Source organism: Lampetra planeri, chromosome 43 (genome assembly GCF_965212315.1).
Source record: "Lampetra planeri chromosome 43, kcLamPlan1.2.h2, whole genome shotgun sequence".
In the NCBI taxonomy this organism is placed as follows: Eukaryota; Metazoa; Chordata; class Hyperoartia; order Petromyzontiformes; family Petromyzontidae; genus Lampetra; species Lampetra planeri.
In genome coordinates, this window is record NC_136149.1 from 263,130 (window position 1) to 287,173 (window position 24,044).

The 24,044-nt window shown below is 48.3% G+C and overlaps 2 protein-coding genes across 5 annotated transcripts in view; one reads left to right on the forward strand and one right to left on the reverse strand.

Moving 5' to 3' along the window:
* Positions 1–435: 435 nt before the first annotated feature.
* LOC144732531 (coiled-coil domain-containing protein 152-like) lies at positions 436–13,419 on the reverse strand. Its single transcript, XM_078613938.1, has 8 exons — positions 13,331–13,419; positions 10,884–10,989; positions 9,508–9,576; positions 9,091–9,155; positions 7,387–7,489; positions 5,663–5,790; positions 4,893–4,982; positions 436–3,527 (listed from the first exon to the last, which is right to left on the reverse strand). The coding sequence occupies exons 1-8, from the start codon at positions 13,367–13,369 to the stop codon at positions 3,405–3,407; spliced, it is 723 nt and encodes a 240-aa protein (XP_078470064.1). The 5' UTR covers positions 13,370–13,419; the 3' UTR covers positions 436–3,404.
* An 825-nt stretch (positions 13,420–14,244) lies between these two features.
* LOC144732532 (uncharacterized) overlaps positions 14,245–24,044 on the forward strand; it is a 33,784-nt gene continuing 23,984 nt past the window's right edge. For 2 of the 4 annotated variants that reach the window (XM_078613941.1, XM_078613940.1), the window contains exons 1-8: positions 14,245–14,722; positions 17,090–17,199; positions 17,390–17,590; positions 18,772–18,896; positions 20,022–20,115; positions 21,589–21,702; positions 22,347–22,487; positions 22,851–22,938. In XM_078613941.1, the coding sequence (XP_078470067.1) occupies positions 17,092–17,199; positions 17,390–17,590; positions 18,772–18,896; positions 20,022–20,115; positions 21,589–21,702; positions 22,347–22,487; positions 22,851–22,938 (871 nt within the window). In that variant the 5' untranslated portion in view covers positions 14,245–14,722; positions 17,090–17,091. Of the gene's footprint in view, positions 14,723–17,089; positions 17,200–17,389; positions 17,591–18,771; positions 18,897–20,021; positions 20,116–21,588; positions 21,703–22,346; positions 22,488–22,608; positions 22,696–22,850; positions 22,939–24,044 lie in introns of those variants that run through there. The other 2 variants (XM_078613939.1, XM_078613942.1) reach the window with 2 other exon arrangements.

The following is a 24,044-nucleotide window of genomic DNA, read 5'->3' on the forward strand; positions in this document are numbered from 1 at the left end:
GGTCAAGCCGCAGTCAGGAGTGGGAGAGGAGTGTATCGCTCTGATGCCTTCTTCGTCTTTGTGGATCGGGCATTGGGTCGTTATACGTTGTCCGCTCTAGTTCTGGATGACAGCAGTCGCACACGACTGGAGAGTTTTAAATGTTCCATTTGTGCATCATCAGGTTTCCGAATCTACTGCTGCCATGGTTTGTGGGGATGCAATTTAGGATGGACCATGAGCTTCGTGGAATATCAAACCCAGGGATCTTCTGCATAACAATGTATAGTTACATGTACATGTATTGGACACCTCGCACACATAAATCGTGAAAAACGATACCTAAATATGTACAATGTAATACGCACAATGTATATTAACACTGAAACGATGTCAAGCGTACGGTTTAATCCGAGTCGTCTATCATCACGGTAAACACAGACGGAAGTCTGGAGAGATATTCTCACGGGCTTTGAAAGTTTATTCATTTTGTTTTGGTAAAATAAATACGGAAAAGTTGGCACGTGAACGAATGTGCCAATTCACTAACGCAACGTGCAACAATTGGGCACAGACGTCTCGCTGTTTGTCTTCAAACAGCCCAAGCAGAGCACCGAAAACAATCAGGGGCATCATCCACACAGGAACGGGATCACCGAATTTCATACATCAGAAAAGTACAGAGCATTCTATTTGCAATTGCACGCAAGCTGACACATTGTATTGATTTCACCATTTTTGGAGACGGCATTTCCTAGTGTTGACAAAGGCATCGAGAATCCGCTCCCCGCACATTGGCATACAACGTGAGCGCGTGGTCGGCCGATACACGCGTTTGTGATGACCGGGTGGTATGGTCATCATTGAGGGCTTAAAGCCCCAAGGGGCATGCGGAGGGGTAGGATCGAGTCGGTTCTATAAACTTCTAGAAGTCAGGATCAGGTTGGGGTATAAAACAGGGGGTTGGTGAAGTAGGAGACGCACGAATCGCACCTCCTATTAGCACGGTTGGTTACGTAAGGCGCAAAGTTCAACATGCACACACACACAGGTGGGAGACGTGTGATAGGTGTGTGTGTGTGTGGGAACGAGACACGGTGCGACCATGAGGTTCAGGAATTTGATGCTAAGTGGATTAGTAAAGAGTGAAATAGTGATATGTGTACATAATGCTACATACAACACGCGCGTATCGACTGCAGGACGCAGTGTCCTGCTGCACGTAGCTTAATTAGATAGTTTCACTTGGATATATTTTTCTATCTATTTTGTAGCCTTTCTCGCTTAGCCCAAATGTTTATTGTACCGTATGTGCAAACGCACACATACGGCACAGATGTGTGCGCTCCTGCATGGTGAGCATGAGCGTCATGTTTAGCGCACTGCGCTACGAGCCCAAAGCTCGATTCCAGCCAACATCGGCGACTATTAACTTAACTGGGCATGGGCCACCCCTACATCGACTCGGCCTTAAGATAAGTAGCTGGTGCGATGCGTAAATATCAGCATTGGCGATACAAAGGCAGTTGAGCGTGGAGCTGGCTATACCACCCACCCACTTGTGTTTCGAGTTTGCCTTCATAGGCGCTTACCAACAGCACTTTCCCCCAACAGTCTGTTAAAGCTTTACGGGGGACCTTTGTCTTTACGTTCACGTGCGTGTGTGTGCCCGTGTGTGAATAAGATGTTCTCGACAATGGGAAACCGCGGAGTAAATCTCCCCGCACTGAAACCTTGAATTTCCAACTCCTACACTGCACCACAGGGACCGATGAACTAGTGCCTCCTGATGGATAATGAGGAACGGAAAAAAAATCACATTCATCAATAGCATTGTCTTAAAGTGAAAAATAAAGCGACGTTTCGGGTAACGGCCCTTCTTCATTGCACATAAATCATTGCCTTAAGATGAATTTGCTATGAAGGTGAAAGGTCGCCTATTATGTACTTTCCCATTTAAGGCAGTGTAATCGACGAGTGTGTTTTTGTTAATTGTGCTTGCGCACCGCTGCCAACGCAGCATCGCCGAAACTTAATGAGGTGCTTGGCTCAGCATAACGTGCGCAGGGAACCGGAGAGGGGAGGTAGTGAGCTTGCTACATCGCCATTCTCACACTCACGGCATTAATCAGCGTAAGGCCCCGTACTCTACATGAAACAAATGGGATAAGCAGGAAATCCATCCTCTTCATAAATCTCTCCCCACATAAAATATACAAGTATTGTTTTTTACACAACCCACCAGCCCCTCTGACCTGGCACAAGCAACGTGTGTACCGGTTTCGAGATGTGTGTTCACCAGCAGTCACGTGTTGCTTGAATCAATGCTGGCGATCTGCCAGATGTAAACGTCAAGGAACCACTTTTTGAGTCAAAATATACGATGTGATTATTTTCCAATCGATGCACTGGGCTTGTTTCTCGTAGGTACGGGATACAAGAGGGCAAGTCATTCATATGGAAGACAAATTGATTTGCTATCTTTTTTTTCACGGCCCAAACCTGGAGCCTTTGTGATTGATTTACTTGTTTTTCAGACATGAGGCAAGAATGTACCGCACTATTGATTAGAAACGGCAAAGAGTTCATGTCCACGTGCTAAAAGAATGACAATCACTGGCTGAGGTTGGCTGCTGCAAGGCTCGGCCCTGTTGGGACGCAAGTGGCGCTGCGTGTGACTTTGACTTTGTCTGCACCCTCTAAGTTCCTTCGCAAAATTGCCTCGGCTGTTACTGGAGTCGCAACGATGCGTCGATTGATTTGGATTCTGAAGCTCGCCAACGCACACATCCAATCGCGTGTAAGACTCGAAGCTTATCCGATTCGTTTGTGTTGTACGAGATAGCTTCACGAGACCTCTGCAGCCGTTGGTGACTGCTACATCCATCACAATGTGAAGGGAAAAAAACTATTTTAAATAGCAATGCAGAGATTCAAAATCCATTAGGGTGGGAGGGATTAATCATTACTCCTCCGCCTTTTACCACCCGCCAACTCATTCCTGCAGTCGGCACTGAACAGTCTGCAAGAATGCCGGCTCAAATCACCCGAAGTGAAGACAACAATAACATTATCGCGACGGGCGTCTTTCCGACAGAGACTAACTTGACACGAACAGGCGACGTATGAAAAGGACGCCACTCTGCAACGTGTGCGTTAGCGCACGTAACAGCAAAAAACACACTGGTACGATGCATCCCGGATTACCAACAGCAAACAATAGTTACAGGCACAGATGGCGGAGCACTCCACTTCCCATGGGTAACACCACACACCACCTGCCTTCTGTGCCATTCCCCAACTGACAAACCGTGCCCAGAAACAGCACCTGCTGGACGCCTCTCCCCGTACGCGCGAGTATCTCCGCCCTACGTTCCGTGCTAACGATGCCACGCTGCAAAAAGCACGTTGTGCCATCGGGGCGGTTACAGCCTTCGTCTCTTTGGCAGCGAGTCTTGCTCCATGTGCAGCCTGTGCTCCAGTTGCTTCACCTGCCTCTGCAGCGCCGCAATCTCCTGGTCCTTGCTCGCCTGAAGGTGCTGCAGCTTCTGTGGCGGGACAAGCGGGCGCGGGACGGGAGAGGGGGAGGTGAGAGCCGCGCGGGGGACAGGAGGGGCAAGGGCTCTGCCACGGGCGAAAGGTGGCAGCAATTGCAGGGCCTATTTGTACACTTTTAAATAATAAAATAACTATGAATTTTTTCTACAATGGTATGGAAAGTGATTTTCTTTCTTTAGTATGCAATTAGGCCAAGACTCTCAGCAGAAAGAATGTTTCAAAATAATCGTAATATTGTCATTATTATTTCATGTTATTACCATAGCTCGTGTTATTAGCATAGCACGTGTTGGTGACAGACGCTGTTTTCTTGAAATAAGGAACCTGCTATAATACCTGATCAACGACATCGTTAATAATGAAACATGAACCTAAAAATACCCAACCACTATTTAAGGCAGTAACCCATCTTCAGAGCCAAGAGCCATTACGCTCTCTAGCATGTCCTCTGAGTTCCCCGAAAAATCAGCTTGTCTATAGTTTTTAAGGAATCGGTGTCGCCAGCGATGATAGTGGTTTGTTTAAGATTGTGCTATAATAGTGGTAACACACTGTCCCTGAGATGTTCATTTGATATGAATATTTACAAGCCATTGACACACCGTTCTCGGGTCACCGTGATTTTTTTCAACCAAAATTTCTTATATTCTTGGGTCTTTCGGTAAAGTCACGCAGATAGGTTCATAAAAAATAACAAACTACGACATTTCGATCGCAACACAAGCAGTCGAGCGCTTGTGTTGCGATCGAAACGTCGTAGTTTTTTTGTTTTCGATGAACCTATCTGCGTGACTTTACCGAAAGACCCAAGAATCTGAATTCCTGCAGTCACGAAAACTTTAAGTCAAGATCTAAATGATATGATTGCGCGTAGCAATGTGTTCAAGAGCTGAATGCCAACGTCAAGGTTTGCTGGCCACGACGAGAGGGTTGTGCTCTTCCTCCTCCTTTAAAGGAGCGTGGACTACAGCGGTCTACCCCATCGTCCATCGGTTGAGTTGCATGGCCACATTTGCACAGTGGCAAACAAAAACTAAGTTAAAATCACGAACACAAATGCATGACGCGAGTGACCTCATCCTCCACCACCCGGCCACTTCTTACGTTAGCTGGGACACCACGCTTAGTTGACCAGGGAGCAGTCACTCATTGCAATTGGCATGAACTTTCAAAAGTCAAAAGGTCATAGGGCGTATCTATAGCTCATATTCAATACCATAGGTCACTAGTTCCTTCTCGCAAAAATATGACCGATTACTTGAATGTGCGATGAAAAACCACTCAAGTGCTCTGACCGAATGATGGACAAATGGAGCTTTTGTAGCAGTAAAGCATTCTAGCCCCGGGCAGAGTACCTGTCTGAAGATGTCGTGGTCGGAGGCTCCGCTGCTCCTCTGCTTGCTGAGCAGAGCGACGCTTTGCAGCTTCGCGATCTTGGTGTCGTACTGCCGGAGGGGAGAGAGCGCACGGCAGAGCGGCGCACGGTAACGGTCGCTGGGCGGGCGCGAGGACGGTATATCCACACGTGGCGATGCATCGACAACATAAAATATCGGCGAGTTCGTCAACAACACCGTGTCCTTAAAAGGAAAAAGTAAACAGGCGATGTTTCGGGAAATGGCCCTCCTCCTTCACAGCATTTGAGAAGCCGGAGAGGTAGTAGAGTTGCCTGATTACTGACTACTGCAAAGCTTGAACAGCGACCACGGATCGTGACAATTCATGAAATCCCTGGGCAGCTGGCGAATCATTGCATGCGCGGAGTACACGGCAGTGTGCTGGGCGTACCGTGTGGCTGTGCAATGCCGTGCAGTTTGTACCCCACATGTTCCTACTCGGACAGCACAAATCTGTTTTTTAATGACGTTTTGAATTTCTGCATGTCGTCAATTAAATTTGTAATAAAACATTCTAATCTTACTATTTCAAGAGTGTTGTAAACAAAACAACCTTCATTTACGCTTCAGGTTTTGTATTTATAGTGACAAAATTCACATCCGTAGTGATGTGGGCAGGGGGGTTCTATTGGTGGATCCAGTTCTCCATGGTAAATCACGACTGTCCTCCGTGCGGTAGTTTTTTTGTGAATAAACGCAAACAGGAAGCGAAGTGCGGGGTGCCATGCCTCCACTTGAAGCTTGAGAAGCTTGGCTCCCTTCTGTTTCTCGACGTTGCTCAGCCGCCTTGCGAGCGTCTCCACCTCCTGCTGCCCCTGACCGATGACCTCCTGCAGCCGCCCTGCCTCCTCCGCCACTGAGCGACCACACGCACAGGGCCTCTGTTCAGCCGCTGCCTCTCACATGCTCGCCCACACCACAGCTTTCGCGGTGTGTTCGCGTGTCCGGTGAAGGGTGCCCACGGTGTTTTGCATTTTGCACTCCCACAGGGCCAGTGGCTTTGGTGTTATTTCTTGTCTTAACAAATTTTATTCCAATTAAGCAATTGGCATTATACTGAGGTTTAAGTATTTGGAGTTTTTTTAAGAGCAGTGCATCATCCTGTGTGTAAGAGAACAGGCCACAGAAGGTGATATTACATAACTACTTTTGAGATTCCATCAATAATCTATATCAGTCACACGAGGAGATGCCCTTTCTCACACGCCCTACACAGAGAATAATGCATTGCACGGAATTTTAGCGAATTGGGAAACCAAATGTATCGTATTTTTCTTGCAGTCACCGGTGACTGGGCTGGACTTACTGCACTTGAGATCCGTTTAATGACGGATGCCGAAACCCAGATTCGATTTCTGACTCCCAGCAACACCAGCTGAGTGCCCTCAACCCCTGAACCATCCTGGCCACATCCCCAACAACTGGCTTCGATGCACAGATGCTCGACTGAGTGCGTCACACACAAGGAGTTTCCAAATGCTTGCTTGGCATGATCAGGGAATGACAAAACTGAGCAATCACAAAGTGATTTTGCACTGCGCTGCCACCAGGTCAGGGGTCGGCAACCAAAATAACAGGAGCCATTTATTTCGAATTCGGTAAAAACCTCAATATTTAAAAAGCCGCAATGTAGTCTTTAGAAGAGCCGCATGCGGCTCCAGAACTGTAGGTTGCCAACCCCTGCACTCAGGGCAGGATTAAGATTGCATAGGCCCCTGGGCTCCAGGTACTGTGAGGCCCCCAGTAATATTTTCAAAAGGAAAACAAATTTGATGAAAATGTTAAGTTACTTTTACAAGGCTAACAAATAGAATTCAGCAATCACAAATGAAATAACTTTTCACTTCTTCTCTGGAGGCCCCCTCCAGCTGGTGGAGGCCCCTGGGCTGCAGCCCCTAAAGCCCCCACGTGCCTGAATCCGGCCCTGCCTGCACTTGGTGGACAGGAGCACGAATGGATTTAGACTGGTGGCCAAGGTTAAAGGAAGATGAAGCCCCAAAGAAAATCAACTGCTTTCTACTAACCATACCCATATACTGTGTCCCAAGCTGTGTGAAACAGTTTGAAATTTCGCTCATAAGAAGACAACACTTTAAAAGTCGTGGTCAGTTACTCCCATCACAGCACTCGAATGACGTCACATTGACGCGTTAAAATGAAAGCCGTGTCAAAGTGATGCCACACGAAGGCCATAATGGCACACTTGACCATACAATATCCATCTATTACTGCATTGACAAAGCTATAGGGGAATACCTTCTTAAGTTTGTGATATAAACAAACAGCAATTGCAGTTTACGTGCAAGTCGGTAACACGTGCGCCAGGCCAGACGAAGTCACCCGCTGTGCACCAGTGTCGCTTGGGCCACTCGTCTGACATCCCCGTCACATAGTAGTCCCAATCGGCCGTGGTTTAGCCAGCAGCCGCTGACAACCCGGGGCACGGGCTTACCCCTGCACTCCGCCTCCTGCTGCGTGGAGGCGAGGAGCAGCGAGTGGTTCTCCTGCCTCACTAGCCGCTCCGTATCCAGCCTCCGCAACTCCTCATCATGACGCTGGCGTGGCGCGGATGTGCAAAACACAGAACAATCAACATCGAGCACTCACAAGGGGATGCCCCTAATGCCGTGTGAAATGAAGAAAGTTACAGAATAGGTGGCGATTCTAGGAGTCAACAGGGTATGAGAATGGGGGCACCACCTAATATTGAGGGGGGGGGGGATACCAATTTCACCCCCTCATTGTGAAACTCCCTAAGTGAGAGACTGTCAGAGCAGACTCGGAGGTCACAAGCTGACCGCGCCACCGCCGCATGACCAGGCAGAGGTGTGTGGTGATGTCGGTAGTGACGATGGCCAGTCACGTTCCCTCGAACGCCTCCCTCCCCAGCCACCCTGAGGATCTGCCTCTGAATGGGGGGCACGTTTGGGGGAGGCACTGCTGGTCATTATGGGGGCATGGTTCCCCCCTCCCCCACACTCTCTCTCCCCATAGAATAGCACTGAAATTTAGCCATCAATCGACTTGCTGTTAAACACATAGGCTTTCGCGACCAATATTTTCCACAAGAGTTATTTTGGGTTAGATTGCATAAATATAAATGTGTCATTAAATCTGCCACCACCCGACACAGCCAATTAGTAAGGTTTGCCACGTAAACAGAACATGCCAATTCGTGACAAGTTCAGAACACCGGTGTGTTGGAGAGTAAACCCACAACATTTACAATGTGATGGGGGTTTAAGGACACATTTATATTTAATCGACTTGCTGCTTCAGGACTCTTGCCGCTGAGTAAAGAGACGCAACAAAATACTGAGAATTATTACATTTCTTTGACATAGTCTGGATAAAATAATAATAAAACATGGGCGTTTTAAGACGTGATGTGAAAAAGACTTCCAGACTCACATTCCCTAAAGGACCGAGGAAGGGAATCCCAACATCGTGGAGCCTGACTGCAAAAGTTCCGTCTCCATTAGAACAAAAACTGGTCTTTGTAATCATATTGAATAGTGGACAAGAATCAGCAGATATAAGCTTTCACAGTGGAATATAAAACTTAAGCAGCTCAGTGAGATTAAACAACGCATCCAGGGAAAAAGTGATGTGGAGGCCCAGTTGTAAATCTTACTTTATTTCAGAGATGAAACTGAATGCTCAGTTTATTAACTTGGAATGGAGGCCAAGCTTTCATCAAGCGAGTAACAATGTGCTGCACTGCTCTGTATCCATTAACGAGTTCAACGTATCTACTAACAGCACTGGCAGAGCTGCCAACCACCTGATTGGTCCTAATTCGTGTGTTTAGTTGTTTTTCTTACTCCTAGATGACATCCTGAGTTCTCAAATATAGAGAATTTATGGTGTCCACATGGTCAACGATGACCCATCACAATAAACAATGTTTCCAATTAATTTGGCACGGTGCAACTCCAAGGACTCAACAGTGCTTGGTTCAATTGCTTTGTGACAAACACCTCTGTAGCAGGGCATGCGAGAGTGCACCACCACCACCTAGTGTGGATAGGAGGCAACTGAGAGTAGCTCAGTAGTAGTTCTGTGATAGCACCTTCAAGAGAACATTCTCAAAAACGAAAAATAAAACAGTGGGGTGACGTCACGCAGTTTTCTGCAAGAGTTATAACGTAATCACCGTCTGCAGTTCTACCAAACCCAGCTCCATCTCCCTCCCTCTCTGCTTCAGGGCCTCGTTTTCGTCTGCGCACGTCAGACCACATTGAGCCACAGTTGACTCTCCAGCGTCTGATCCCTGCTAACGCAGAGCACCACTCAATGTGAACCAAGTCGAAATACTCAATAGGTCAACACAAGGTCAATCGGTGCCGTGACACTACAAGTGCATGAGAAAAGGGTCAACATTGTAAACTAGCTGCGATTAGCAAAGCGTAAACGTTCTGCATGCCCACGATGCCGGTTGGCTGAACTGCTAATGCAGGTTAGGTTAGTGAGGATACTGAGACACATTCAACTTTAAAGGTGCAATGTAAATGTGACTGTGGGTGACCATATGTGGGACCATTGGTGGTCAAACAGGTGCAGCTTAACCGACCTCCAACATCCAGGGAGAGGTGCAGTGACTTCTGCAGGCTGTGCACAACGCCCTGCACCCTCGCGCACTCTGTCACAAACCAAGGGTGTTAAACAGTGCGCAGCTGCGATTACAGACACCAATGGGTGACCGTCGCCAAGGTGAGGCCACCAGCTGTGGTACCGTAATCAAAGGACGCAGGAAACGCGTGGCAACAAGCGGTGGGTACAACCTAACGTGGAGGGGGGGGGGGGGCACCCCTATTCAAGCGCTCAAAGTAAAACTCCATAACCTCGGGATTGTAGGAGGCTTAGGGAGGTGAGGAATGAACTGGACAACTGCTGAGAGATCCAGCAGCAGCAGAAGAAGAGGAAGGGATGTCGAAATGCAGTGGCGTCAACAGCACTGGCCGTGATGACTTCTTGAGCTTAAACTCCGTGGCTCACATGGGGCATTGCATGAGGGGGGCAACTGCTATTCATTAGCATTACACACCATGCCCTCCTTCGTGGCATCCTTATAGAGTCGCCACTGGTCACCATGAACATACCTGTACACCTTGAAAATACCAAACATCAGGAGGCTTAAGTGTTACAGAGCTCTTGACATTCAGATAGTTCTTGACATTAAAGCTTCTCACTGGATCTCCAACCTTCGTAATGTCACCGGATGCGATAATTGTCAGTGAATAGGAGGCATGTAATGATGCATTATCATGCACATGATACATCGATTCCCGAAAGTATTTTTTGTTGTTAATGTTAACTATGTACGCGGCCTCAGACAAAATCACCCAGAATACGCCCATCTAGTCCCACCTCAGAAGGTCAGCGGGACTCGGGCTGGATAGACGACCACCATGGACAGAAACACGCTCTGGGATACTTGAAAGGCAGCAGGGCGTAGCGGAGAAACATGTTTTCTTGTAATCTACTTCAATGCTCCCATGTCTATGCTTCCGCCCCCATCAACTGGTCCCGATCAGCATGATGAGGTAAAATCAGACAACCCCCATGACCTGCATGGCGCGAGGAGACCTTCATCCAGCAGTGGATTGACAAAGTGCTGTATTTGTACACAGTCTACGTATGCAAATGCTGAATCAAGGCTAACGGAGAAGGTACGACTGTACAAACGAGATATTAAAATAGCGAAAGACAATATAAACGAGACAGTAAACAGGAGACGTTAAAAATAATTTGTAAATTGAATCGTGACCACTGAATCGTGACCAGTCGTGAAATCATTGTGGAGGTGGGGGGGGTCCTCCCATGCCTAGTGACGAGTGTGACATGTGATGATGATGTGATGTCGTGATGATGAGATGATGATGATGATGTGATGATCATGTGAAGATGTTGTGAAGGTAGAGCGGCTACGAGCTTGGCTGGTGGCACCTTCCCGCAGCTGAGACTCGGTCGCCTGACTCGCGGACAAACGCCACTCGGCCTCTTGCAGCCTCCGCTTCAGAGTCGAGTTGCTTCGCTCTGCCGCACAAACATACTGAGAGCACGCAGCAGCACGGCACGTTACTCGGTGTTACTGTACGTGGATGACAACACGCTACACCATGCAAGTCTAACATGCTGCGAGCACAAGCTTACAACATGTTACATCACGTTATCGCATGTGGAGAAACAACACACTACTTACTATACCATGCCAGTCTAAAGACTCATTACACGACGCTGTGTGTAACGCGGGGTAGGCTACATGGATCCGAGTGACGTCACACATTATCCAGTCGGATGTCTGTACACACACTGCTAACAACATCTGGAATTCCACCTCATAAATTGGTTTTGAAAGGAGGAACCATTGTAATGTCGATTCTAAATCTGAACCCCAAAGAAGGATGACGCATTGGCACACGGTCCGGTGACTCGTGAAATTCACCGTCATTTTGTTGTGGCTGAAATAATTTCAGAATCCAATCGTGGAGATATTGTTTTCATTCCCTGAATTGATCTGGCTTCGTCTGATGTGCATTTACCATTTATTTTGAAGCGAAGACGGTTTCCAATCATCCCGGAATTTGCTGTCACTGTCAATAAGTGGCAAGGGCTAACGCTCGAGTACGTTTGACTTTATCTCAACGAAACTATGTTTGTCCCCATGGACGACCTTAACGTTGCTTTGTGAAGATGCAAAAATACAATCAACATCAAAATGTTGATTCGATTAAAAAATGAATACAATATTAAAATTTTGGTATTTTTTATAACATTTCATTTGTATGAACCCGTCATATGACGGGCAATTACACAAGTAGCAAATGTCACTTTGCGTTATTGTACACTCGCTTTACTACCCGGCTTCGCCAGGGACTTGGATTCACCATGCCCGGCCGCCTTTGTCTCCCCAGTGGCGATGTTCACACACCACACCAGTTACTCGTTTGAGGCTGAGTCTACCTAGGGGAGGCCCATTAATAAACAACACCAGCAAAAGCTTGGGAACGACTGACCACACAATGGGAAAACTTGTCAAACTTCAGTTATACAATCCACATATTTACTTTCGGCGTTCATTCAAAATACATTTTCAAACACTGATGACGCACTGCACCCCAGTGATTCGTTGATCTGACACCACCCAATCATCACTCAACAAACCATCATCGCTGAACATTACATACCAATATTTTTTAAGACATTCTCTATAAACCGCAAACATTTCCTGTGGATGGTCAGTCAGCTGAAACGTCGAGATCTTCCTTTCTAAGCAGACGGACATAAAATATAGAATCTGTGCAGGACCGCCCTTTCCTGAACCCGCGTGGCAATACCTCACGTGACACGTGCACGTACACACCCCGGTTGTTTCACTACAACACTCCGCCACCTCACAAAGGGAAATTAAATTGAGGTGCCTCGTGGTAAAATGCCGACTGATTTGGGGGTTTTCCATCAAACATTGAACGTCAAGCGAGAGCCGTGCTTTTGCCTGACGCCGCTTCATGTGCCCTCCAGCGAAACGTCGAACAAACACGGTTAACATGTTGCCAGGTCTTCTCTCAAAGTTCCCACCTCCTCCTCGTCGTCTGATTTTACCGAACATCCCAAGTCACACTCGGCACGACTGCGACCACTCGTGGTGGTTGGGTTGTTGACAATTGTGAGCGAACCCCAAACAACTCTGAATAAAACAAAGACTTTACATATCGATATTGGCGGTCAGAGCCACGCATCAACACACAGTGGTGGGGCGCTGTGGTATCGTAGTCGTCGTCGTGGTGCAGTTGAAACATCAACCCTCAAGTGGTATCCACGCTAAATGCACAAAGTACACTTTAGGACATCAGCGGGCAAGCAGCCCGCTGATGTACTACCAGTATAACCACACTGAGATGTAATATACTGTGTGTGACTTGCACTGTAAGATTGTGGTTCTTACAATGCCCTCATGCAAATAAAATTTGTTTAAAATGTCCCTCATAATACTAAATTATACGCACATTAGCTATTGCATGCTATGCTTTACATAAAGCTAATGTACAAACTTTATAGTTTTATTACACAAAGCAACATTACAGCCTTACGAGCAAACGATATGTAACTATCGTTACGTACACCTCTAACAAAACAACTTAGAAAACACTTTGAAGGCAAACAATTGTGTAAGGTTAATTATTGTAGCAAGTTATTTTGTGTAATAATACAAACTGCATTTCCACATAATTGTAATTATTTACTTTTAAATGTCGAGGCTGCTTGCATGACAGGTAAATGATTAAGCCAGATTCCACACTTTAAATAATGCACGACAGAATGACTAGTAATCTAAACTTGAAATAACGAGCTACACATTCAATAATAATCTTCTTAAATTACAGAATTCTCGCCTCTTCCCAAGCCTCGAATTCCTCCAGCAGCCGCGCCATGTCGCCCCGACTGCCCAACGGACGAGTCCACTACGTCCACACCCCTCCCCCTCTCACCCACAGCCACTGTCACAATGGACGAGTCCACTACTTCCACCCCCCCCCCTCTCACCCACAGCCACTGTCACAATGGACGAGTCCACTACGTCCACACCCCTCCCCCTCTCACCCACAGCCACTGTCACAATGGACGAGTCCACTACTTCCACCCCCCCCCTCTCACCCACAGCCACTGTCACAATGGACGAGTCCACTACTTCCACCCCCCCTCTCACCCACAGCCACTGTCACAATGGACGAGTCCACTACTTCCACACCCCTCCCCCCTCTCACCCACAGCCACTGTGACAATGGACCAGTCCACTACTTCCACACCCCCACTTCTCACCCACAGCCACTGTGACAATGGACCAGTCCACTACTTCCACACCCCCCTCTCACCCACAGCCACTGTGACAATGGACCAATCCACTACTTCCACACCCCCCTCTCCCCCACAGCCACTGTGACAATGCACGAGTCCACTACTTCCACCCCCCCCCCTCACCCACAGCCACTGTGTCAATGGACGAGTCCACTACTTCCACCCCCCCTCACCCACAGCCACTGTGACAATGGACGAGTCCACTACTTCCACACCCTCCCCTATCACCCACAGCCACTGTGACAACGGACAAGTCAACCATTAAATTTCGATTTAAAGCTTTCGTGACTGCAGGGATTCATCTTCTTGGTTCTTTCGGTAAAGTCACGTAGAAGGGAAATAATACAATAATAAAAATTAAACAAAATCATTCTCACGACGTTTCGGCCACAACGCAAGCAGCCGTCGTGGCCGAAACGTCGTGAGAATTATGTTTTTGTGTAATAATTAAAATCGACTGCTGGATGAGAACGTCAACCCGCATTGAGGAGGCGGAACTCCACACCAACCGCACATCCCACGCCTCCCTCCATCCTAGTTTGGATTACATAGTCAGGATGCGCCGCCGTGCCTGAGCTTGTCGTTCCCGATTGGCTGAAAGGTCGGGAGAGAGTCGAGTCGGAGCCAATCAGGCAGCGGAATCCGATAGCCCGAGCCAATGCGTGGTGGCAATTCTAAAGAGCCCGTTCCCGCCGTCACTCGCGGTTATTTCAAACTGCGCTCCCTTCACGATTCTCTTCAAACTTACAAAACAATTCTTTAGTTTTTTGTTTCGACGTTCGGATTTCTGTTGTCGTCAAACCATCAAATGTGGGGGAGGCGAGCTTCAGCGGGCTGACTGCGGGGGGCGGCTGAAAGAGCGCCGGAGAGTCCGCGGTGCCAGAGGCTTCTCGCCTAGGCCGGAGCCCGCGCTGCTGCCGCTGCTGCTGGTAAAGCGGCGCCGCGCACATGGTCCTCACGCGGTTCGTGAGGAAACTCTTCACAGACATTGACCACTCTGCTCAGGCTGCTGCTGTGGACCTGCGACCTCCCGGCGCGGCAGTTAGTGGTTGTAGATGGTTTCGTTGGCAAGCAAATGTCGTAAACTCGCGTGTGGTGTGCGCGTCTCTGCCGATATTGGATGGCAGAATGTGCGCCAGAACAGCGAGCCCAGGGTGTTGGTGTCGGTTTCAGCGTCCCGTTTGTGATGCACATCGCTTTATATAATTGTGCTTTCTGTCCTAGCTGCTTGGACTCGGCTGGAGCTCAAGCGACTGCCACTGAGTAGATCGCATCAGCTGAGTGGCCCCCAGGTCGTTCCTTGCAAGCGTCTCGAGCAGGGCGATTTTTGATTTGGTCTTTTAAAGTTCTTGAAGGTCGGGCTTCTGTCCATAATAACCACTAAATGTAATGGGGTGCTGTCATAGCGCACTGGGCTACCACATAACGACACATCAACGGTGGCGTCTTCTGCATGATTGGTCAGAGGGAAAGCGTCTGCTGTAGTTTTTGAAGCATTTGGTCCGAATCTCCAGCGACGTAAATATGCCTCCAATCAAATTCGATCAGCTGTTAGGAGATTGGCAATGTTTGCGATGTTTGTGCCCTGTGCAGCAAAGGCTATGTCATCTGCATATATGAACTTGCGAGATCATGTTCATGGCAGATAACTTATACTGTGTATCTTAAATAATGATGACACTAGTACCATGCCTTGAGAGAGTCAGTCCATAGTTCATAATTCTCTTTCAGCCGTGTTTACTACCAGTGAGATGTACCCTGGAAGTTTGGCGTCTCATGGTTTTGGCCAACTTCAGCAGCGGGCCACGATGGTCAAACGGTGCAATCGGCAGCAGATGCGTCAATCATTACCGTGCCAATTTCCTGCTGACGCTGGGAACCAGCCTCAATGTTCCATATCTGACAGGTTCGGGAGGCAGTTGGTGGTTAATAATGGGGGGAAGTCTGGCATGTCACGATACCCAAGTAATAATAGACGGTCAATCGGCCGCTTTTGCGTGGGTTTCTGGGCGTAAAGTGTGGGCGATTCCCACCTCTTATATACTTGTGGCCAGCATGGAAGAGTAGGCCAAATACCCCCTAGAGGGGCTTTCTTAGAGCTCCTTCTGACGGAGACCCTTCCGCTAGCAGTCGTGAACCTTTAAAATGTATTAAGTTTACAGTACGTTGTCAGCAGAGGGACTTGTGGACAATTCCATTGCGTTGTGTGGTTCTATGCTCCAACGTCTGTGGATCTCCTCGCCTTTGTAAACGTGAATCGACCACAGTGGTGAAGTATAGTCAGTTCACCCCCCCCCCCCCATGACCTTCACTGTGTAGGGATGCCCTCAAGCAGCAGTGGATTGACAAACGCACTGAACATGTACAATATTAAATACAAATCGCATTTGTTCACGCGCGCATGGCCTCGGCTTTGTACGCGGGTTTTAAAACTCATTCGTAACGACGATGTACTGTATCGTGTTACTGTAACAGCGGTGCAGGGATGGCACGAGGGCTCTGGTGGTGTTCCTAACTGATTTTAAAGGCTGTTTTATCTGTAAACAGCCGGGGTATGTGTATAATAAATCACGGCAGTTTGTCTTTTGATTTAACAATTAAATAAATTCACCACAATAACCGATACGGCCAGGGAGCAGTGGTTAGCAGAAAGGTAGTGGGTGTGGTGCTTCCCAATCTACCGCCAGGTGCTCCGTGACGCTCATAACAGGTGCTCGCTTGCAGCAAGGGTAATTCACTTGTAAAGCACACCTGTGGTTAACAAGCACAGGGAAAACGCCCATTGTTGTACTTGTGGTATCTGTACTAAAACGAAGTGTTTATCATCATCAACCATGATCAATCTACTGCTGGATCAGTGCTCCTCTCGGCTGTCACCATTTATCCTGTCTCTGCAATAGAATAATTCACCTCGCACCTGCACACAGCTGATGCCATCACTTCATTTCTCCAGTGTAGTTGGACGCGTTTAATCCTTTGATTGCCACACCATCATTTGTTTTACCATCTGCTATCATCCCTTCAGTGTAAACGACGTCATTCACCTGCATATGTTCTCAATCCATGTGGGCTTCTTTACGTGTCTCACGATGTAATTTCAAGCATGCATCTTGCACACTTGTCAGTCTTTATTAAGTGTTTTGCTGTTGCAGTCCACGTTTGTGGCTGATATGTCATAGCAGATAGTACACAATAATAACATTTTTGTTATTGTACTAAACATGAACGTAACAGCATGTTAATTCACACATGAGCATTGTTGCACTTATCAATTCGGGACAATGCGCTCATTACAGAAATGAAGCGTAAAGTGGCGCGGTCGCGGAAGCTCCGATTGAGCCCAAACGAGGAGGCGCTGCTGATGAAGGCCGAGTTCGAGAGACGCAGGAAGCTGAGGCTGCAGCAGGTGAGCCTTCCTTATGCCGCACGGCAACTCTCGCTTTGCCCCACGTGCACCGAGCCGGGGCTCGGGGGGGGGGAACCTTTTCCTTCCTGAGAACTTAAAAAAAAAACGTTCCAGTGGCCACGGAATTTGTCGTGAACACGGGAGCGCACTTCCAATCGTGAGAATGCGGCTCTTTCGCTTGGCGTTGCAGGTCCGGGAGCAAGAGCGGAGGATCGCGAGCCGGGTGCGCGAGGATGTGAAACAGAGCCATGAGCAGCAGGTGCAGCAGCTCACTGAGGAGCTGTGCGTCGAGTGGCACCGTGCGCAGAGGGAGAGGGCCCGGGTGCTGGAGCGGATTTACGCGGCCAACGTCGACGCCATCGGGGAGGGCCACCGCCACGCCAAAGAGAATGTAAACTGTGCCCTCTGCACTCACTCTCACGTGAGGGTTTTACTAGAAGGATTGTTGTTATTGGTGTGGACCGAAATGTTACTTGGTCACAAAATAGTCGTCGCTAATTCTTGCACGTTGCTTTGGAGCAATATGGGTTATGTACATACGTTGAACTTCTTTGGCATCATACGCAGCCAACCGTGCTAACCGGAAGTGCGGTGGAAGGACAACAACACTAAACACAAAAAGCAGTTCTAAAGAAATGAGTTTTCAATCTAGATGATATAAAAGTGCACAGCTCCAGTGGCTTCCTAATATCGGAAGGAAGATCATTCCAGACGGCAAAGCAGCAGCAATGACCAATACGTGGATAGCCGTCCACGTGGTAATTGAACATTATTTCCGGTGGAATTTAGGATAAATACAAAAAACAGAATAGCATAAGCATCTTATAGTTTTTGTTAACGGCAAATACAAATCCATAAGAATGAATACATTTTACAAATCTACCAATAGAGGGCAGTAGTACTGTATATCCATAGAATATTGCAGGGTTAAATCTGGGTAAATGTTGGTCATAGCTCTCTGGTGGATTGCGGAGCCCGTTGAGGTCCACCAACATAGATCACAGTGCTTGGTTTATTAGCCACCGCTGGGTTGTCCGCATGTATGTTGAACTCACACCGCTGGGTTGTCCGCATGTATGTTGAACTCACACCGCTGGGTTGTCCGCATGTATTTTGAACTTGCATCGCACCGTACGTAACCAACTATGCTAATCGGAGGCGAGGGTGATGCACAGCATATATGAGAAGAACTCCGTTCTGGGTATCCACATAGACTTGAAAACATTTGTTTAGTCCATCCACTGCCGAATTAAGGCATCTCTTAGGCAGCGCAATCTCATGGTCCTGCAGTCTAACAATTTTTATATTACACGGCCAGTTTTTTTTCACAATTGACACGCATTGTCTAATTATGAAAAAAAAAAATTGTACCTATGACCGAAGTTCTCATGGTCTCTGTAATGTCAATGCACTTGTACCTGCCTCGTATTTACCCGCATAAATGTTGTTAATTCAGGGAGGGGTGCGTTTTACTTTCCGGTGCGTCTAGTACTCTCCGGTGCGTCTATTACTCTGGAGAATACGGTAAAAGTTGTTTATATATTTTATCGAGCGGCGCCGCGTTGTCGCTAGGAGCCGGACCTGGCGGCGATGGCGTCGGCTGTGGCGGAGCAGCAGGGCCGTGCGGTGGAGCGGCACCGCGGGGCCCTGCGAGAGCTCAGAGTGCAGAGAGAGCGGCAGAGCGACGAGAGCAACAGGTGCGGCACCACCCCTCGCCCCCCTCACCACCCCTCGCCCCCCTCAGCCCCCCCCCGCCCCCCCTCGCCCCCCCCCGCCCCCCCAGCCCCCCCTCAGCCTCCCCCGCCCCCCCCTCGCCCCCCCCCGCCCCCCCCAGCCCCCCCCCGCCCCCCCCGCCCCCCCTCGCCCCCCCTCGCCCCCCCCCGCCCCCCCCTCGCCCCCCCCGCCCCCCCTCGCCCCCCCTCGCCCCCCCCCGCCCCCCCCGCCCCCCCTCGCCCCCCCCCGCCCCCCCCAGCACCCCCCGCCCCCCCCGGCCCCCCCTCGCCCCGCCTCGCCCCCCCCCCGCCCCCCCTCACCCCCCCCCCACCCCCCCCACCCCCCCTCACCCCCCCTCCCCCCCCCCTCACCCCCCCACCCCCCCTCCCCCCCCCTCACCCCCCCTCCCCTCCCCCCCCCCCCCTCACCCCCCCTCCCTCCCCCTATCACCACTGTGTTTTGACGATATGTTGTGATTCAGGGCCTTTGATCAAATCACACGGAATGAACCCAATTCATCATCCGATATTGGAAGCTAAGTCGGGTTGAGCCTAGATAGAGCTTGCATGGGTGGCCACCATATGTATAAAGCAGGTGCTGTAGGCTGCTGTGGGACTATGTTTTCAGCAGAGGGCACTGTACCAAAACCATTGTTGTACTGTCCTATGCATTCAACCAACACTGATCGGCGTGGTGAAGTGTGGTTAGATAACCACCGCGACACGCACAGCGTGGTAAGGCCGTCGTCCAGCAGTGGATCGACAATGGTTTAACGTCATCATTCAAGTTAGCATTATATTTCTCGTTTACGCAGTGCGCTCTGTACCCAGCAACCTGAGTTTTATTTGCAGCTATGAATAACATTGTTGGCGAGTGATATCTGAATAGGTGCAAGGCACCACGTCACCAACGTTGCTCTGACCAGCATGGTGAAGTCAATCTATCCCCATTACACAATTGACAGCTCTTCATGACCATGAGGGTATTTTGTAGGCATGTAATAATGCACCAATATATCAATTAAAATCCAATCATGGCCCCGAATGATGACGTTTCCGTTTCGGCTTGCTTGTGAGTCTTAAGAGGCTGATGTCCATGTTGCTGTGCAGGTTGCTGCGGGTGCGGAGAGAGGTGCTGGGGGTGGAGAGGGAGAGGGCAGCGGTTGTCGCCAAGCTGCCTCCTCCGCAGCCCGAGCCCCTGGAGGTTTTTATGAGCCTCAACTCTTTCTTTCCCTTTGCTTCCCATGTCGACGTTATTGTGGTGTAATAATAGAGAGCGCACTGGACTTGCTATCCAGAGGTCACCGTTTGATCCTCTGCTGCGGCAGTTGAAACGATGGGCAGGTTTCTTCAATCTCCCGTGCCTGCTGTGTTCACCCAGCTGTATAAATGATTGGTCGAGGTTGTGTGTGGTGGGTTTAAGTGTGGGCACTTCCAACCTTTTCCAAGATGCCTGGTCAGCATGGAAGAGGAGACCAAATTACCCTCTAGCCAGAGGCCTTTCTGCCGGCAGTGGCATGAGCAAGGCAATTTCAGGGCTGCCTCTTTTCTTGTTTCAAAGAGATGAATACGTGCAAGGTTACACTTTTCCTCATCGTAAAAATCGAGAGGTGCTTACATGAATTGGATGGCTAATAACGTCACGGAGCACAGAGCTGGCACCATAGAGGTCCTTGGTTTGAATCCCAAGATTCAGCCGCCCGTGATTAAATGGGTTCTCAAATATAGAGGTTCGAGGGTTTCAGTTTCGGTCACAAAGCATTCGTTGTGCCTCTGTTATGGGTAAATAAAGAGGGCCGTCGCATGAGGTCCTATTCTCGGACCTGTCCCTTGATGGAGTAATGTTTGGAATTCGGAGAGAAATGTGAACTTCTCACGACGCGACACCAGCAGCCCCATTCGTGTAATGGAAAGGAAAACACGAAACGTACATTTTAAGGAATCTTGGACTCACGAAATAAAACTTAAAATTCATTATTGAATTTTGGGTTTTGTCCATGTACTAATCTGGCCAAAGCTTGTATCATTTAAAAGACTCCCCACCACCTACACAGCCAAACAAGTTATTTTTTCAGCTCACCAGTTGGTGAATAATAATTATGACGACCAAATACAGCAATTAAATACGACGTATCATTTGAAACGATGTCAGATATCATTGAGACAAAATGCAAGTCAGAATGAACATTCTGAAATGTTATCTTAATTCGGTTTTGCCAGGCACTCTTGGCATCCATTTGTAATCCAGAATTGTTGTGAAACTCTCTTCCCGTGCGCATCAAGGTGTCGTACCCTGATTCGCCAAGAGAATGTACAGTGAGCGTCCATCTGTCCCATCTATTTGCCCTCACTTGTGTGGGTTTTTTCCTTGTGCTCTGATTCCCTCAACAAATATAGGCACTCATTAATTGCTAAAACTCTTATTCTATATGCACCTCCTTTTTGAGGATTACGCAATTATTATTAAGACATAACTATAACAATCCATTAATATGTAAACTATAATTCATAATATTGTCTGAAAAACTAAGTATCATTGACACATTTTTGATTAAATAAATTCAATAAAATGTGTCATTGAATATGTGACAGACAATTACACTAGTTCATTATATTGACTGTTCAAAACCTGCGTGTCAACGGGACGTGAAGTTGGTCGCGCACGATGTCATTGCAGAGGCTTGCGAAGAAGCGCAGCACGCTGGTGAAGATGTACGACGTGGAGTGCTTTTCCCAGACCCACTACCACCTGCTGGAGCCTTGCGCCGACCGCGAGATTGACACTCAGCAGGTACGCCCTGCAATTCCCGCTTGTTTGCATGCATCAGCTCTGGCCATCTCTCTCAGTAACGGGGGGTGGGGGGGGGTTCACAATAACTACGGTGGCGAGATGTTAACTACCTCACCTGGTATGCAGGAGTTGGTAGGTTCGATCCCGACCCTGACGCGTGTATATTTGGAACTTGTGTGTTCTTCCCGTGGTCGCATGGATTTTTTTCGAGGGTCTTCGGGTTTTTCCCCCTCTACATTTGGCTGCTGTAAATTTCCAAATGTTGATAAGCCACTTCATTGAGCTATCATTTGTTATCGCCAGGTCGCTTCTGAAAAATAACTATATATCTATAGCTCAGTGGGCCTTACCTGGTAAAATAAAAAAAAGTTTTAGTTTATAATCTTGGTTTGAAGCTTTCATGACTGCAGGAATCCATACTATTTGGTTCTTTCGGTAAAGTCACGTAGGTATAAAATAAAATTAATCACGCCGTTTCGATCGCAACACAAGCGGTCGTCCTCAGGCGGAAAAACTCTAATCCAGCGGTTCCACTGCTGGAAACGGCGTGATTTATTTTAGTTTATAGGTTAACCATTGGCTCGCCCCGCATTGCCCCATTTGGCGACTTCCACCGTGCTCGCGTTGCCCATCCCGCGTGGCAGGTGAACGCGCGAGCGGCTGCCGCCGAGGAGGAGCAGAGGCTGCAGACGCTGCAGGAGCAGACGGAGCGGGAGGCCAAGGAGAAGTCTGAGAAGGCGAGGTTGCGCGGGTCGCATGCCCTGCGCATGGTGCTGCTGCAGCAGGTGTGTGTGTGTCGTCTGCTGTGTGCACACACGCTGTGTATACACACACCATCGATGATTATCTGAACCGGTCCTGGGCCTCCCCTAGGTCGACTCTGCCTCAAATTAGTACCTGGTGCAGTGTGTAAACATCACCACTGGGGAGACGAAGGCGGCCAGGCGTGATGCTGGCCACCCACCCATGCGTGTGCCGTGCCGGCCTTCATAGGTACTCGCTAACAGCACTTGCCCCAACAGTCTGTTAAAGCTATATGGAGGGGGATCTTTGTCTTTTGTTTTAGCACGTGCAAGTGTCTGCGTGTATTCGTGCGTTTGTAGCTTCACACTGTGGTAAGACCCGGGCGTCTAATTGCTCACCTGCAGGACCGAGACCAGCTGATGCAGGAGCTGGAGGTGAAGCAGCAGGGAGACTGGAGGCGCAGGAGGCAAACCGTGTCCCAGCTGCCCAAAGGTGGGCAGCACATTCTGCTCCTAGCGATTGTTAAGCACGAAACGATCTTGATTCATTGCCACGATTCTGCGTAATTATTTACTTGAATATTTTTTTGTTTCCCTGGTACCGTTTGGGCTTGGTCCATGCAGTGCTCATGATGGGCATCAATAGGGGAAGCTCAGTTAAAATTTTGTAGGAAGTGGCGTTGATCGTTATCTTCAGATGTCCTCTTTAAACCACGGGTAAACCACTGCTTGTAGTCTAAATTTGAGGTCGCTAGGCTCGTGGGAGTTACCCTCGCATGAATGAGGCATGAAATGCAGGTTCAATCTTGACTTAAAGCTTTCGTGACTGCAGGAATTCATATTCTTGGGTCTTTCGGTAAGGTCACGTAGATAGGTTGAAAGAAAATAACATTCTTTCTGAAGACGACCGCTTATGTTGCGATTGAAACGTCAGTTTTTTGTAATTTTTCGTTATTTTCTTTGAACCTATCTACGTGACTTTACCGAAAGACCCAAGAATAGGAAATGCAGGTTCATTCTGCTGTATTGAAGTGATGAGATCATTTTATAGGAAAGGCCATATGTTATTTAATTACATAGGACCCTTATATTTTTTTATGAGGGTCCTGCATGGTAATGTTTGGACAATACACATTTTGCCTTAATTCAGTTTAGTTGTGCCTGCTTGGACCAATATGGAAAGTTGCAGATAAAATGTCAAGGTCTTCCTTCAAAGTGTTTTTTTGCTCAAATAATAATTAAATTTCTTTACCCATAACCAACAATTTATGGGCAGTCTTTTATCTAGAAATTGATTGACAAAGCACTAAACATTTTTTAATCCGTTGACGAGTGTATTGCATTTGCATGTGGGCGGCAAAACATGCGTTTAGAGTATTTGTCTGCTATACATTTCTACGTGATAAGCCACTTAATTGGGCTTTCATTTATGGCACCGTCGCTTCTGGAAAAGAGCTACATAGCTCAGCGGGCCTTACCTGGTAAAATAAAACAAAGTTTATAATTTAAACGGGGAAAACGCACCACGCATACGAAGGGATGTCCGCACAATCAGATTCACAAACCCACTTGCTGTACTGCCATCTCTTGGCCGCATCG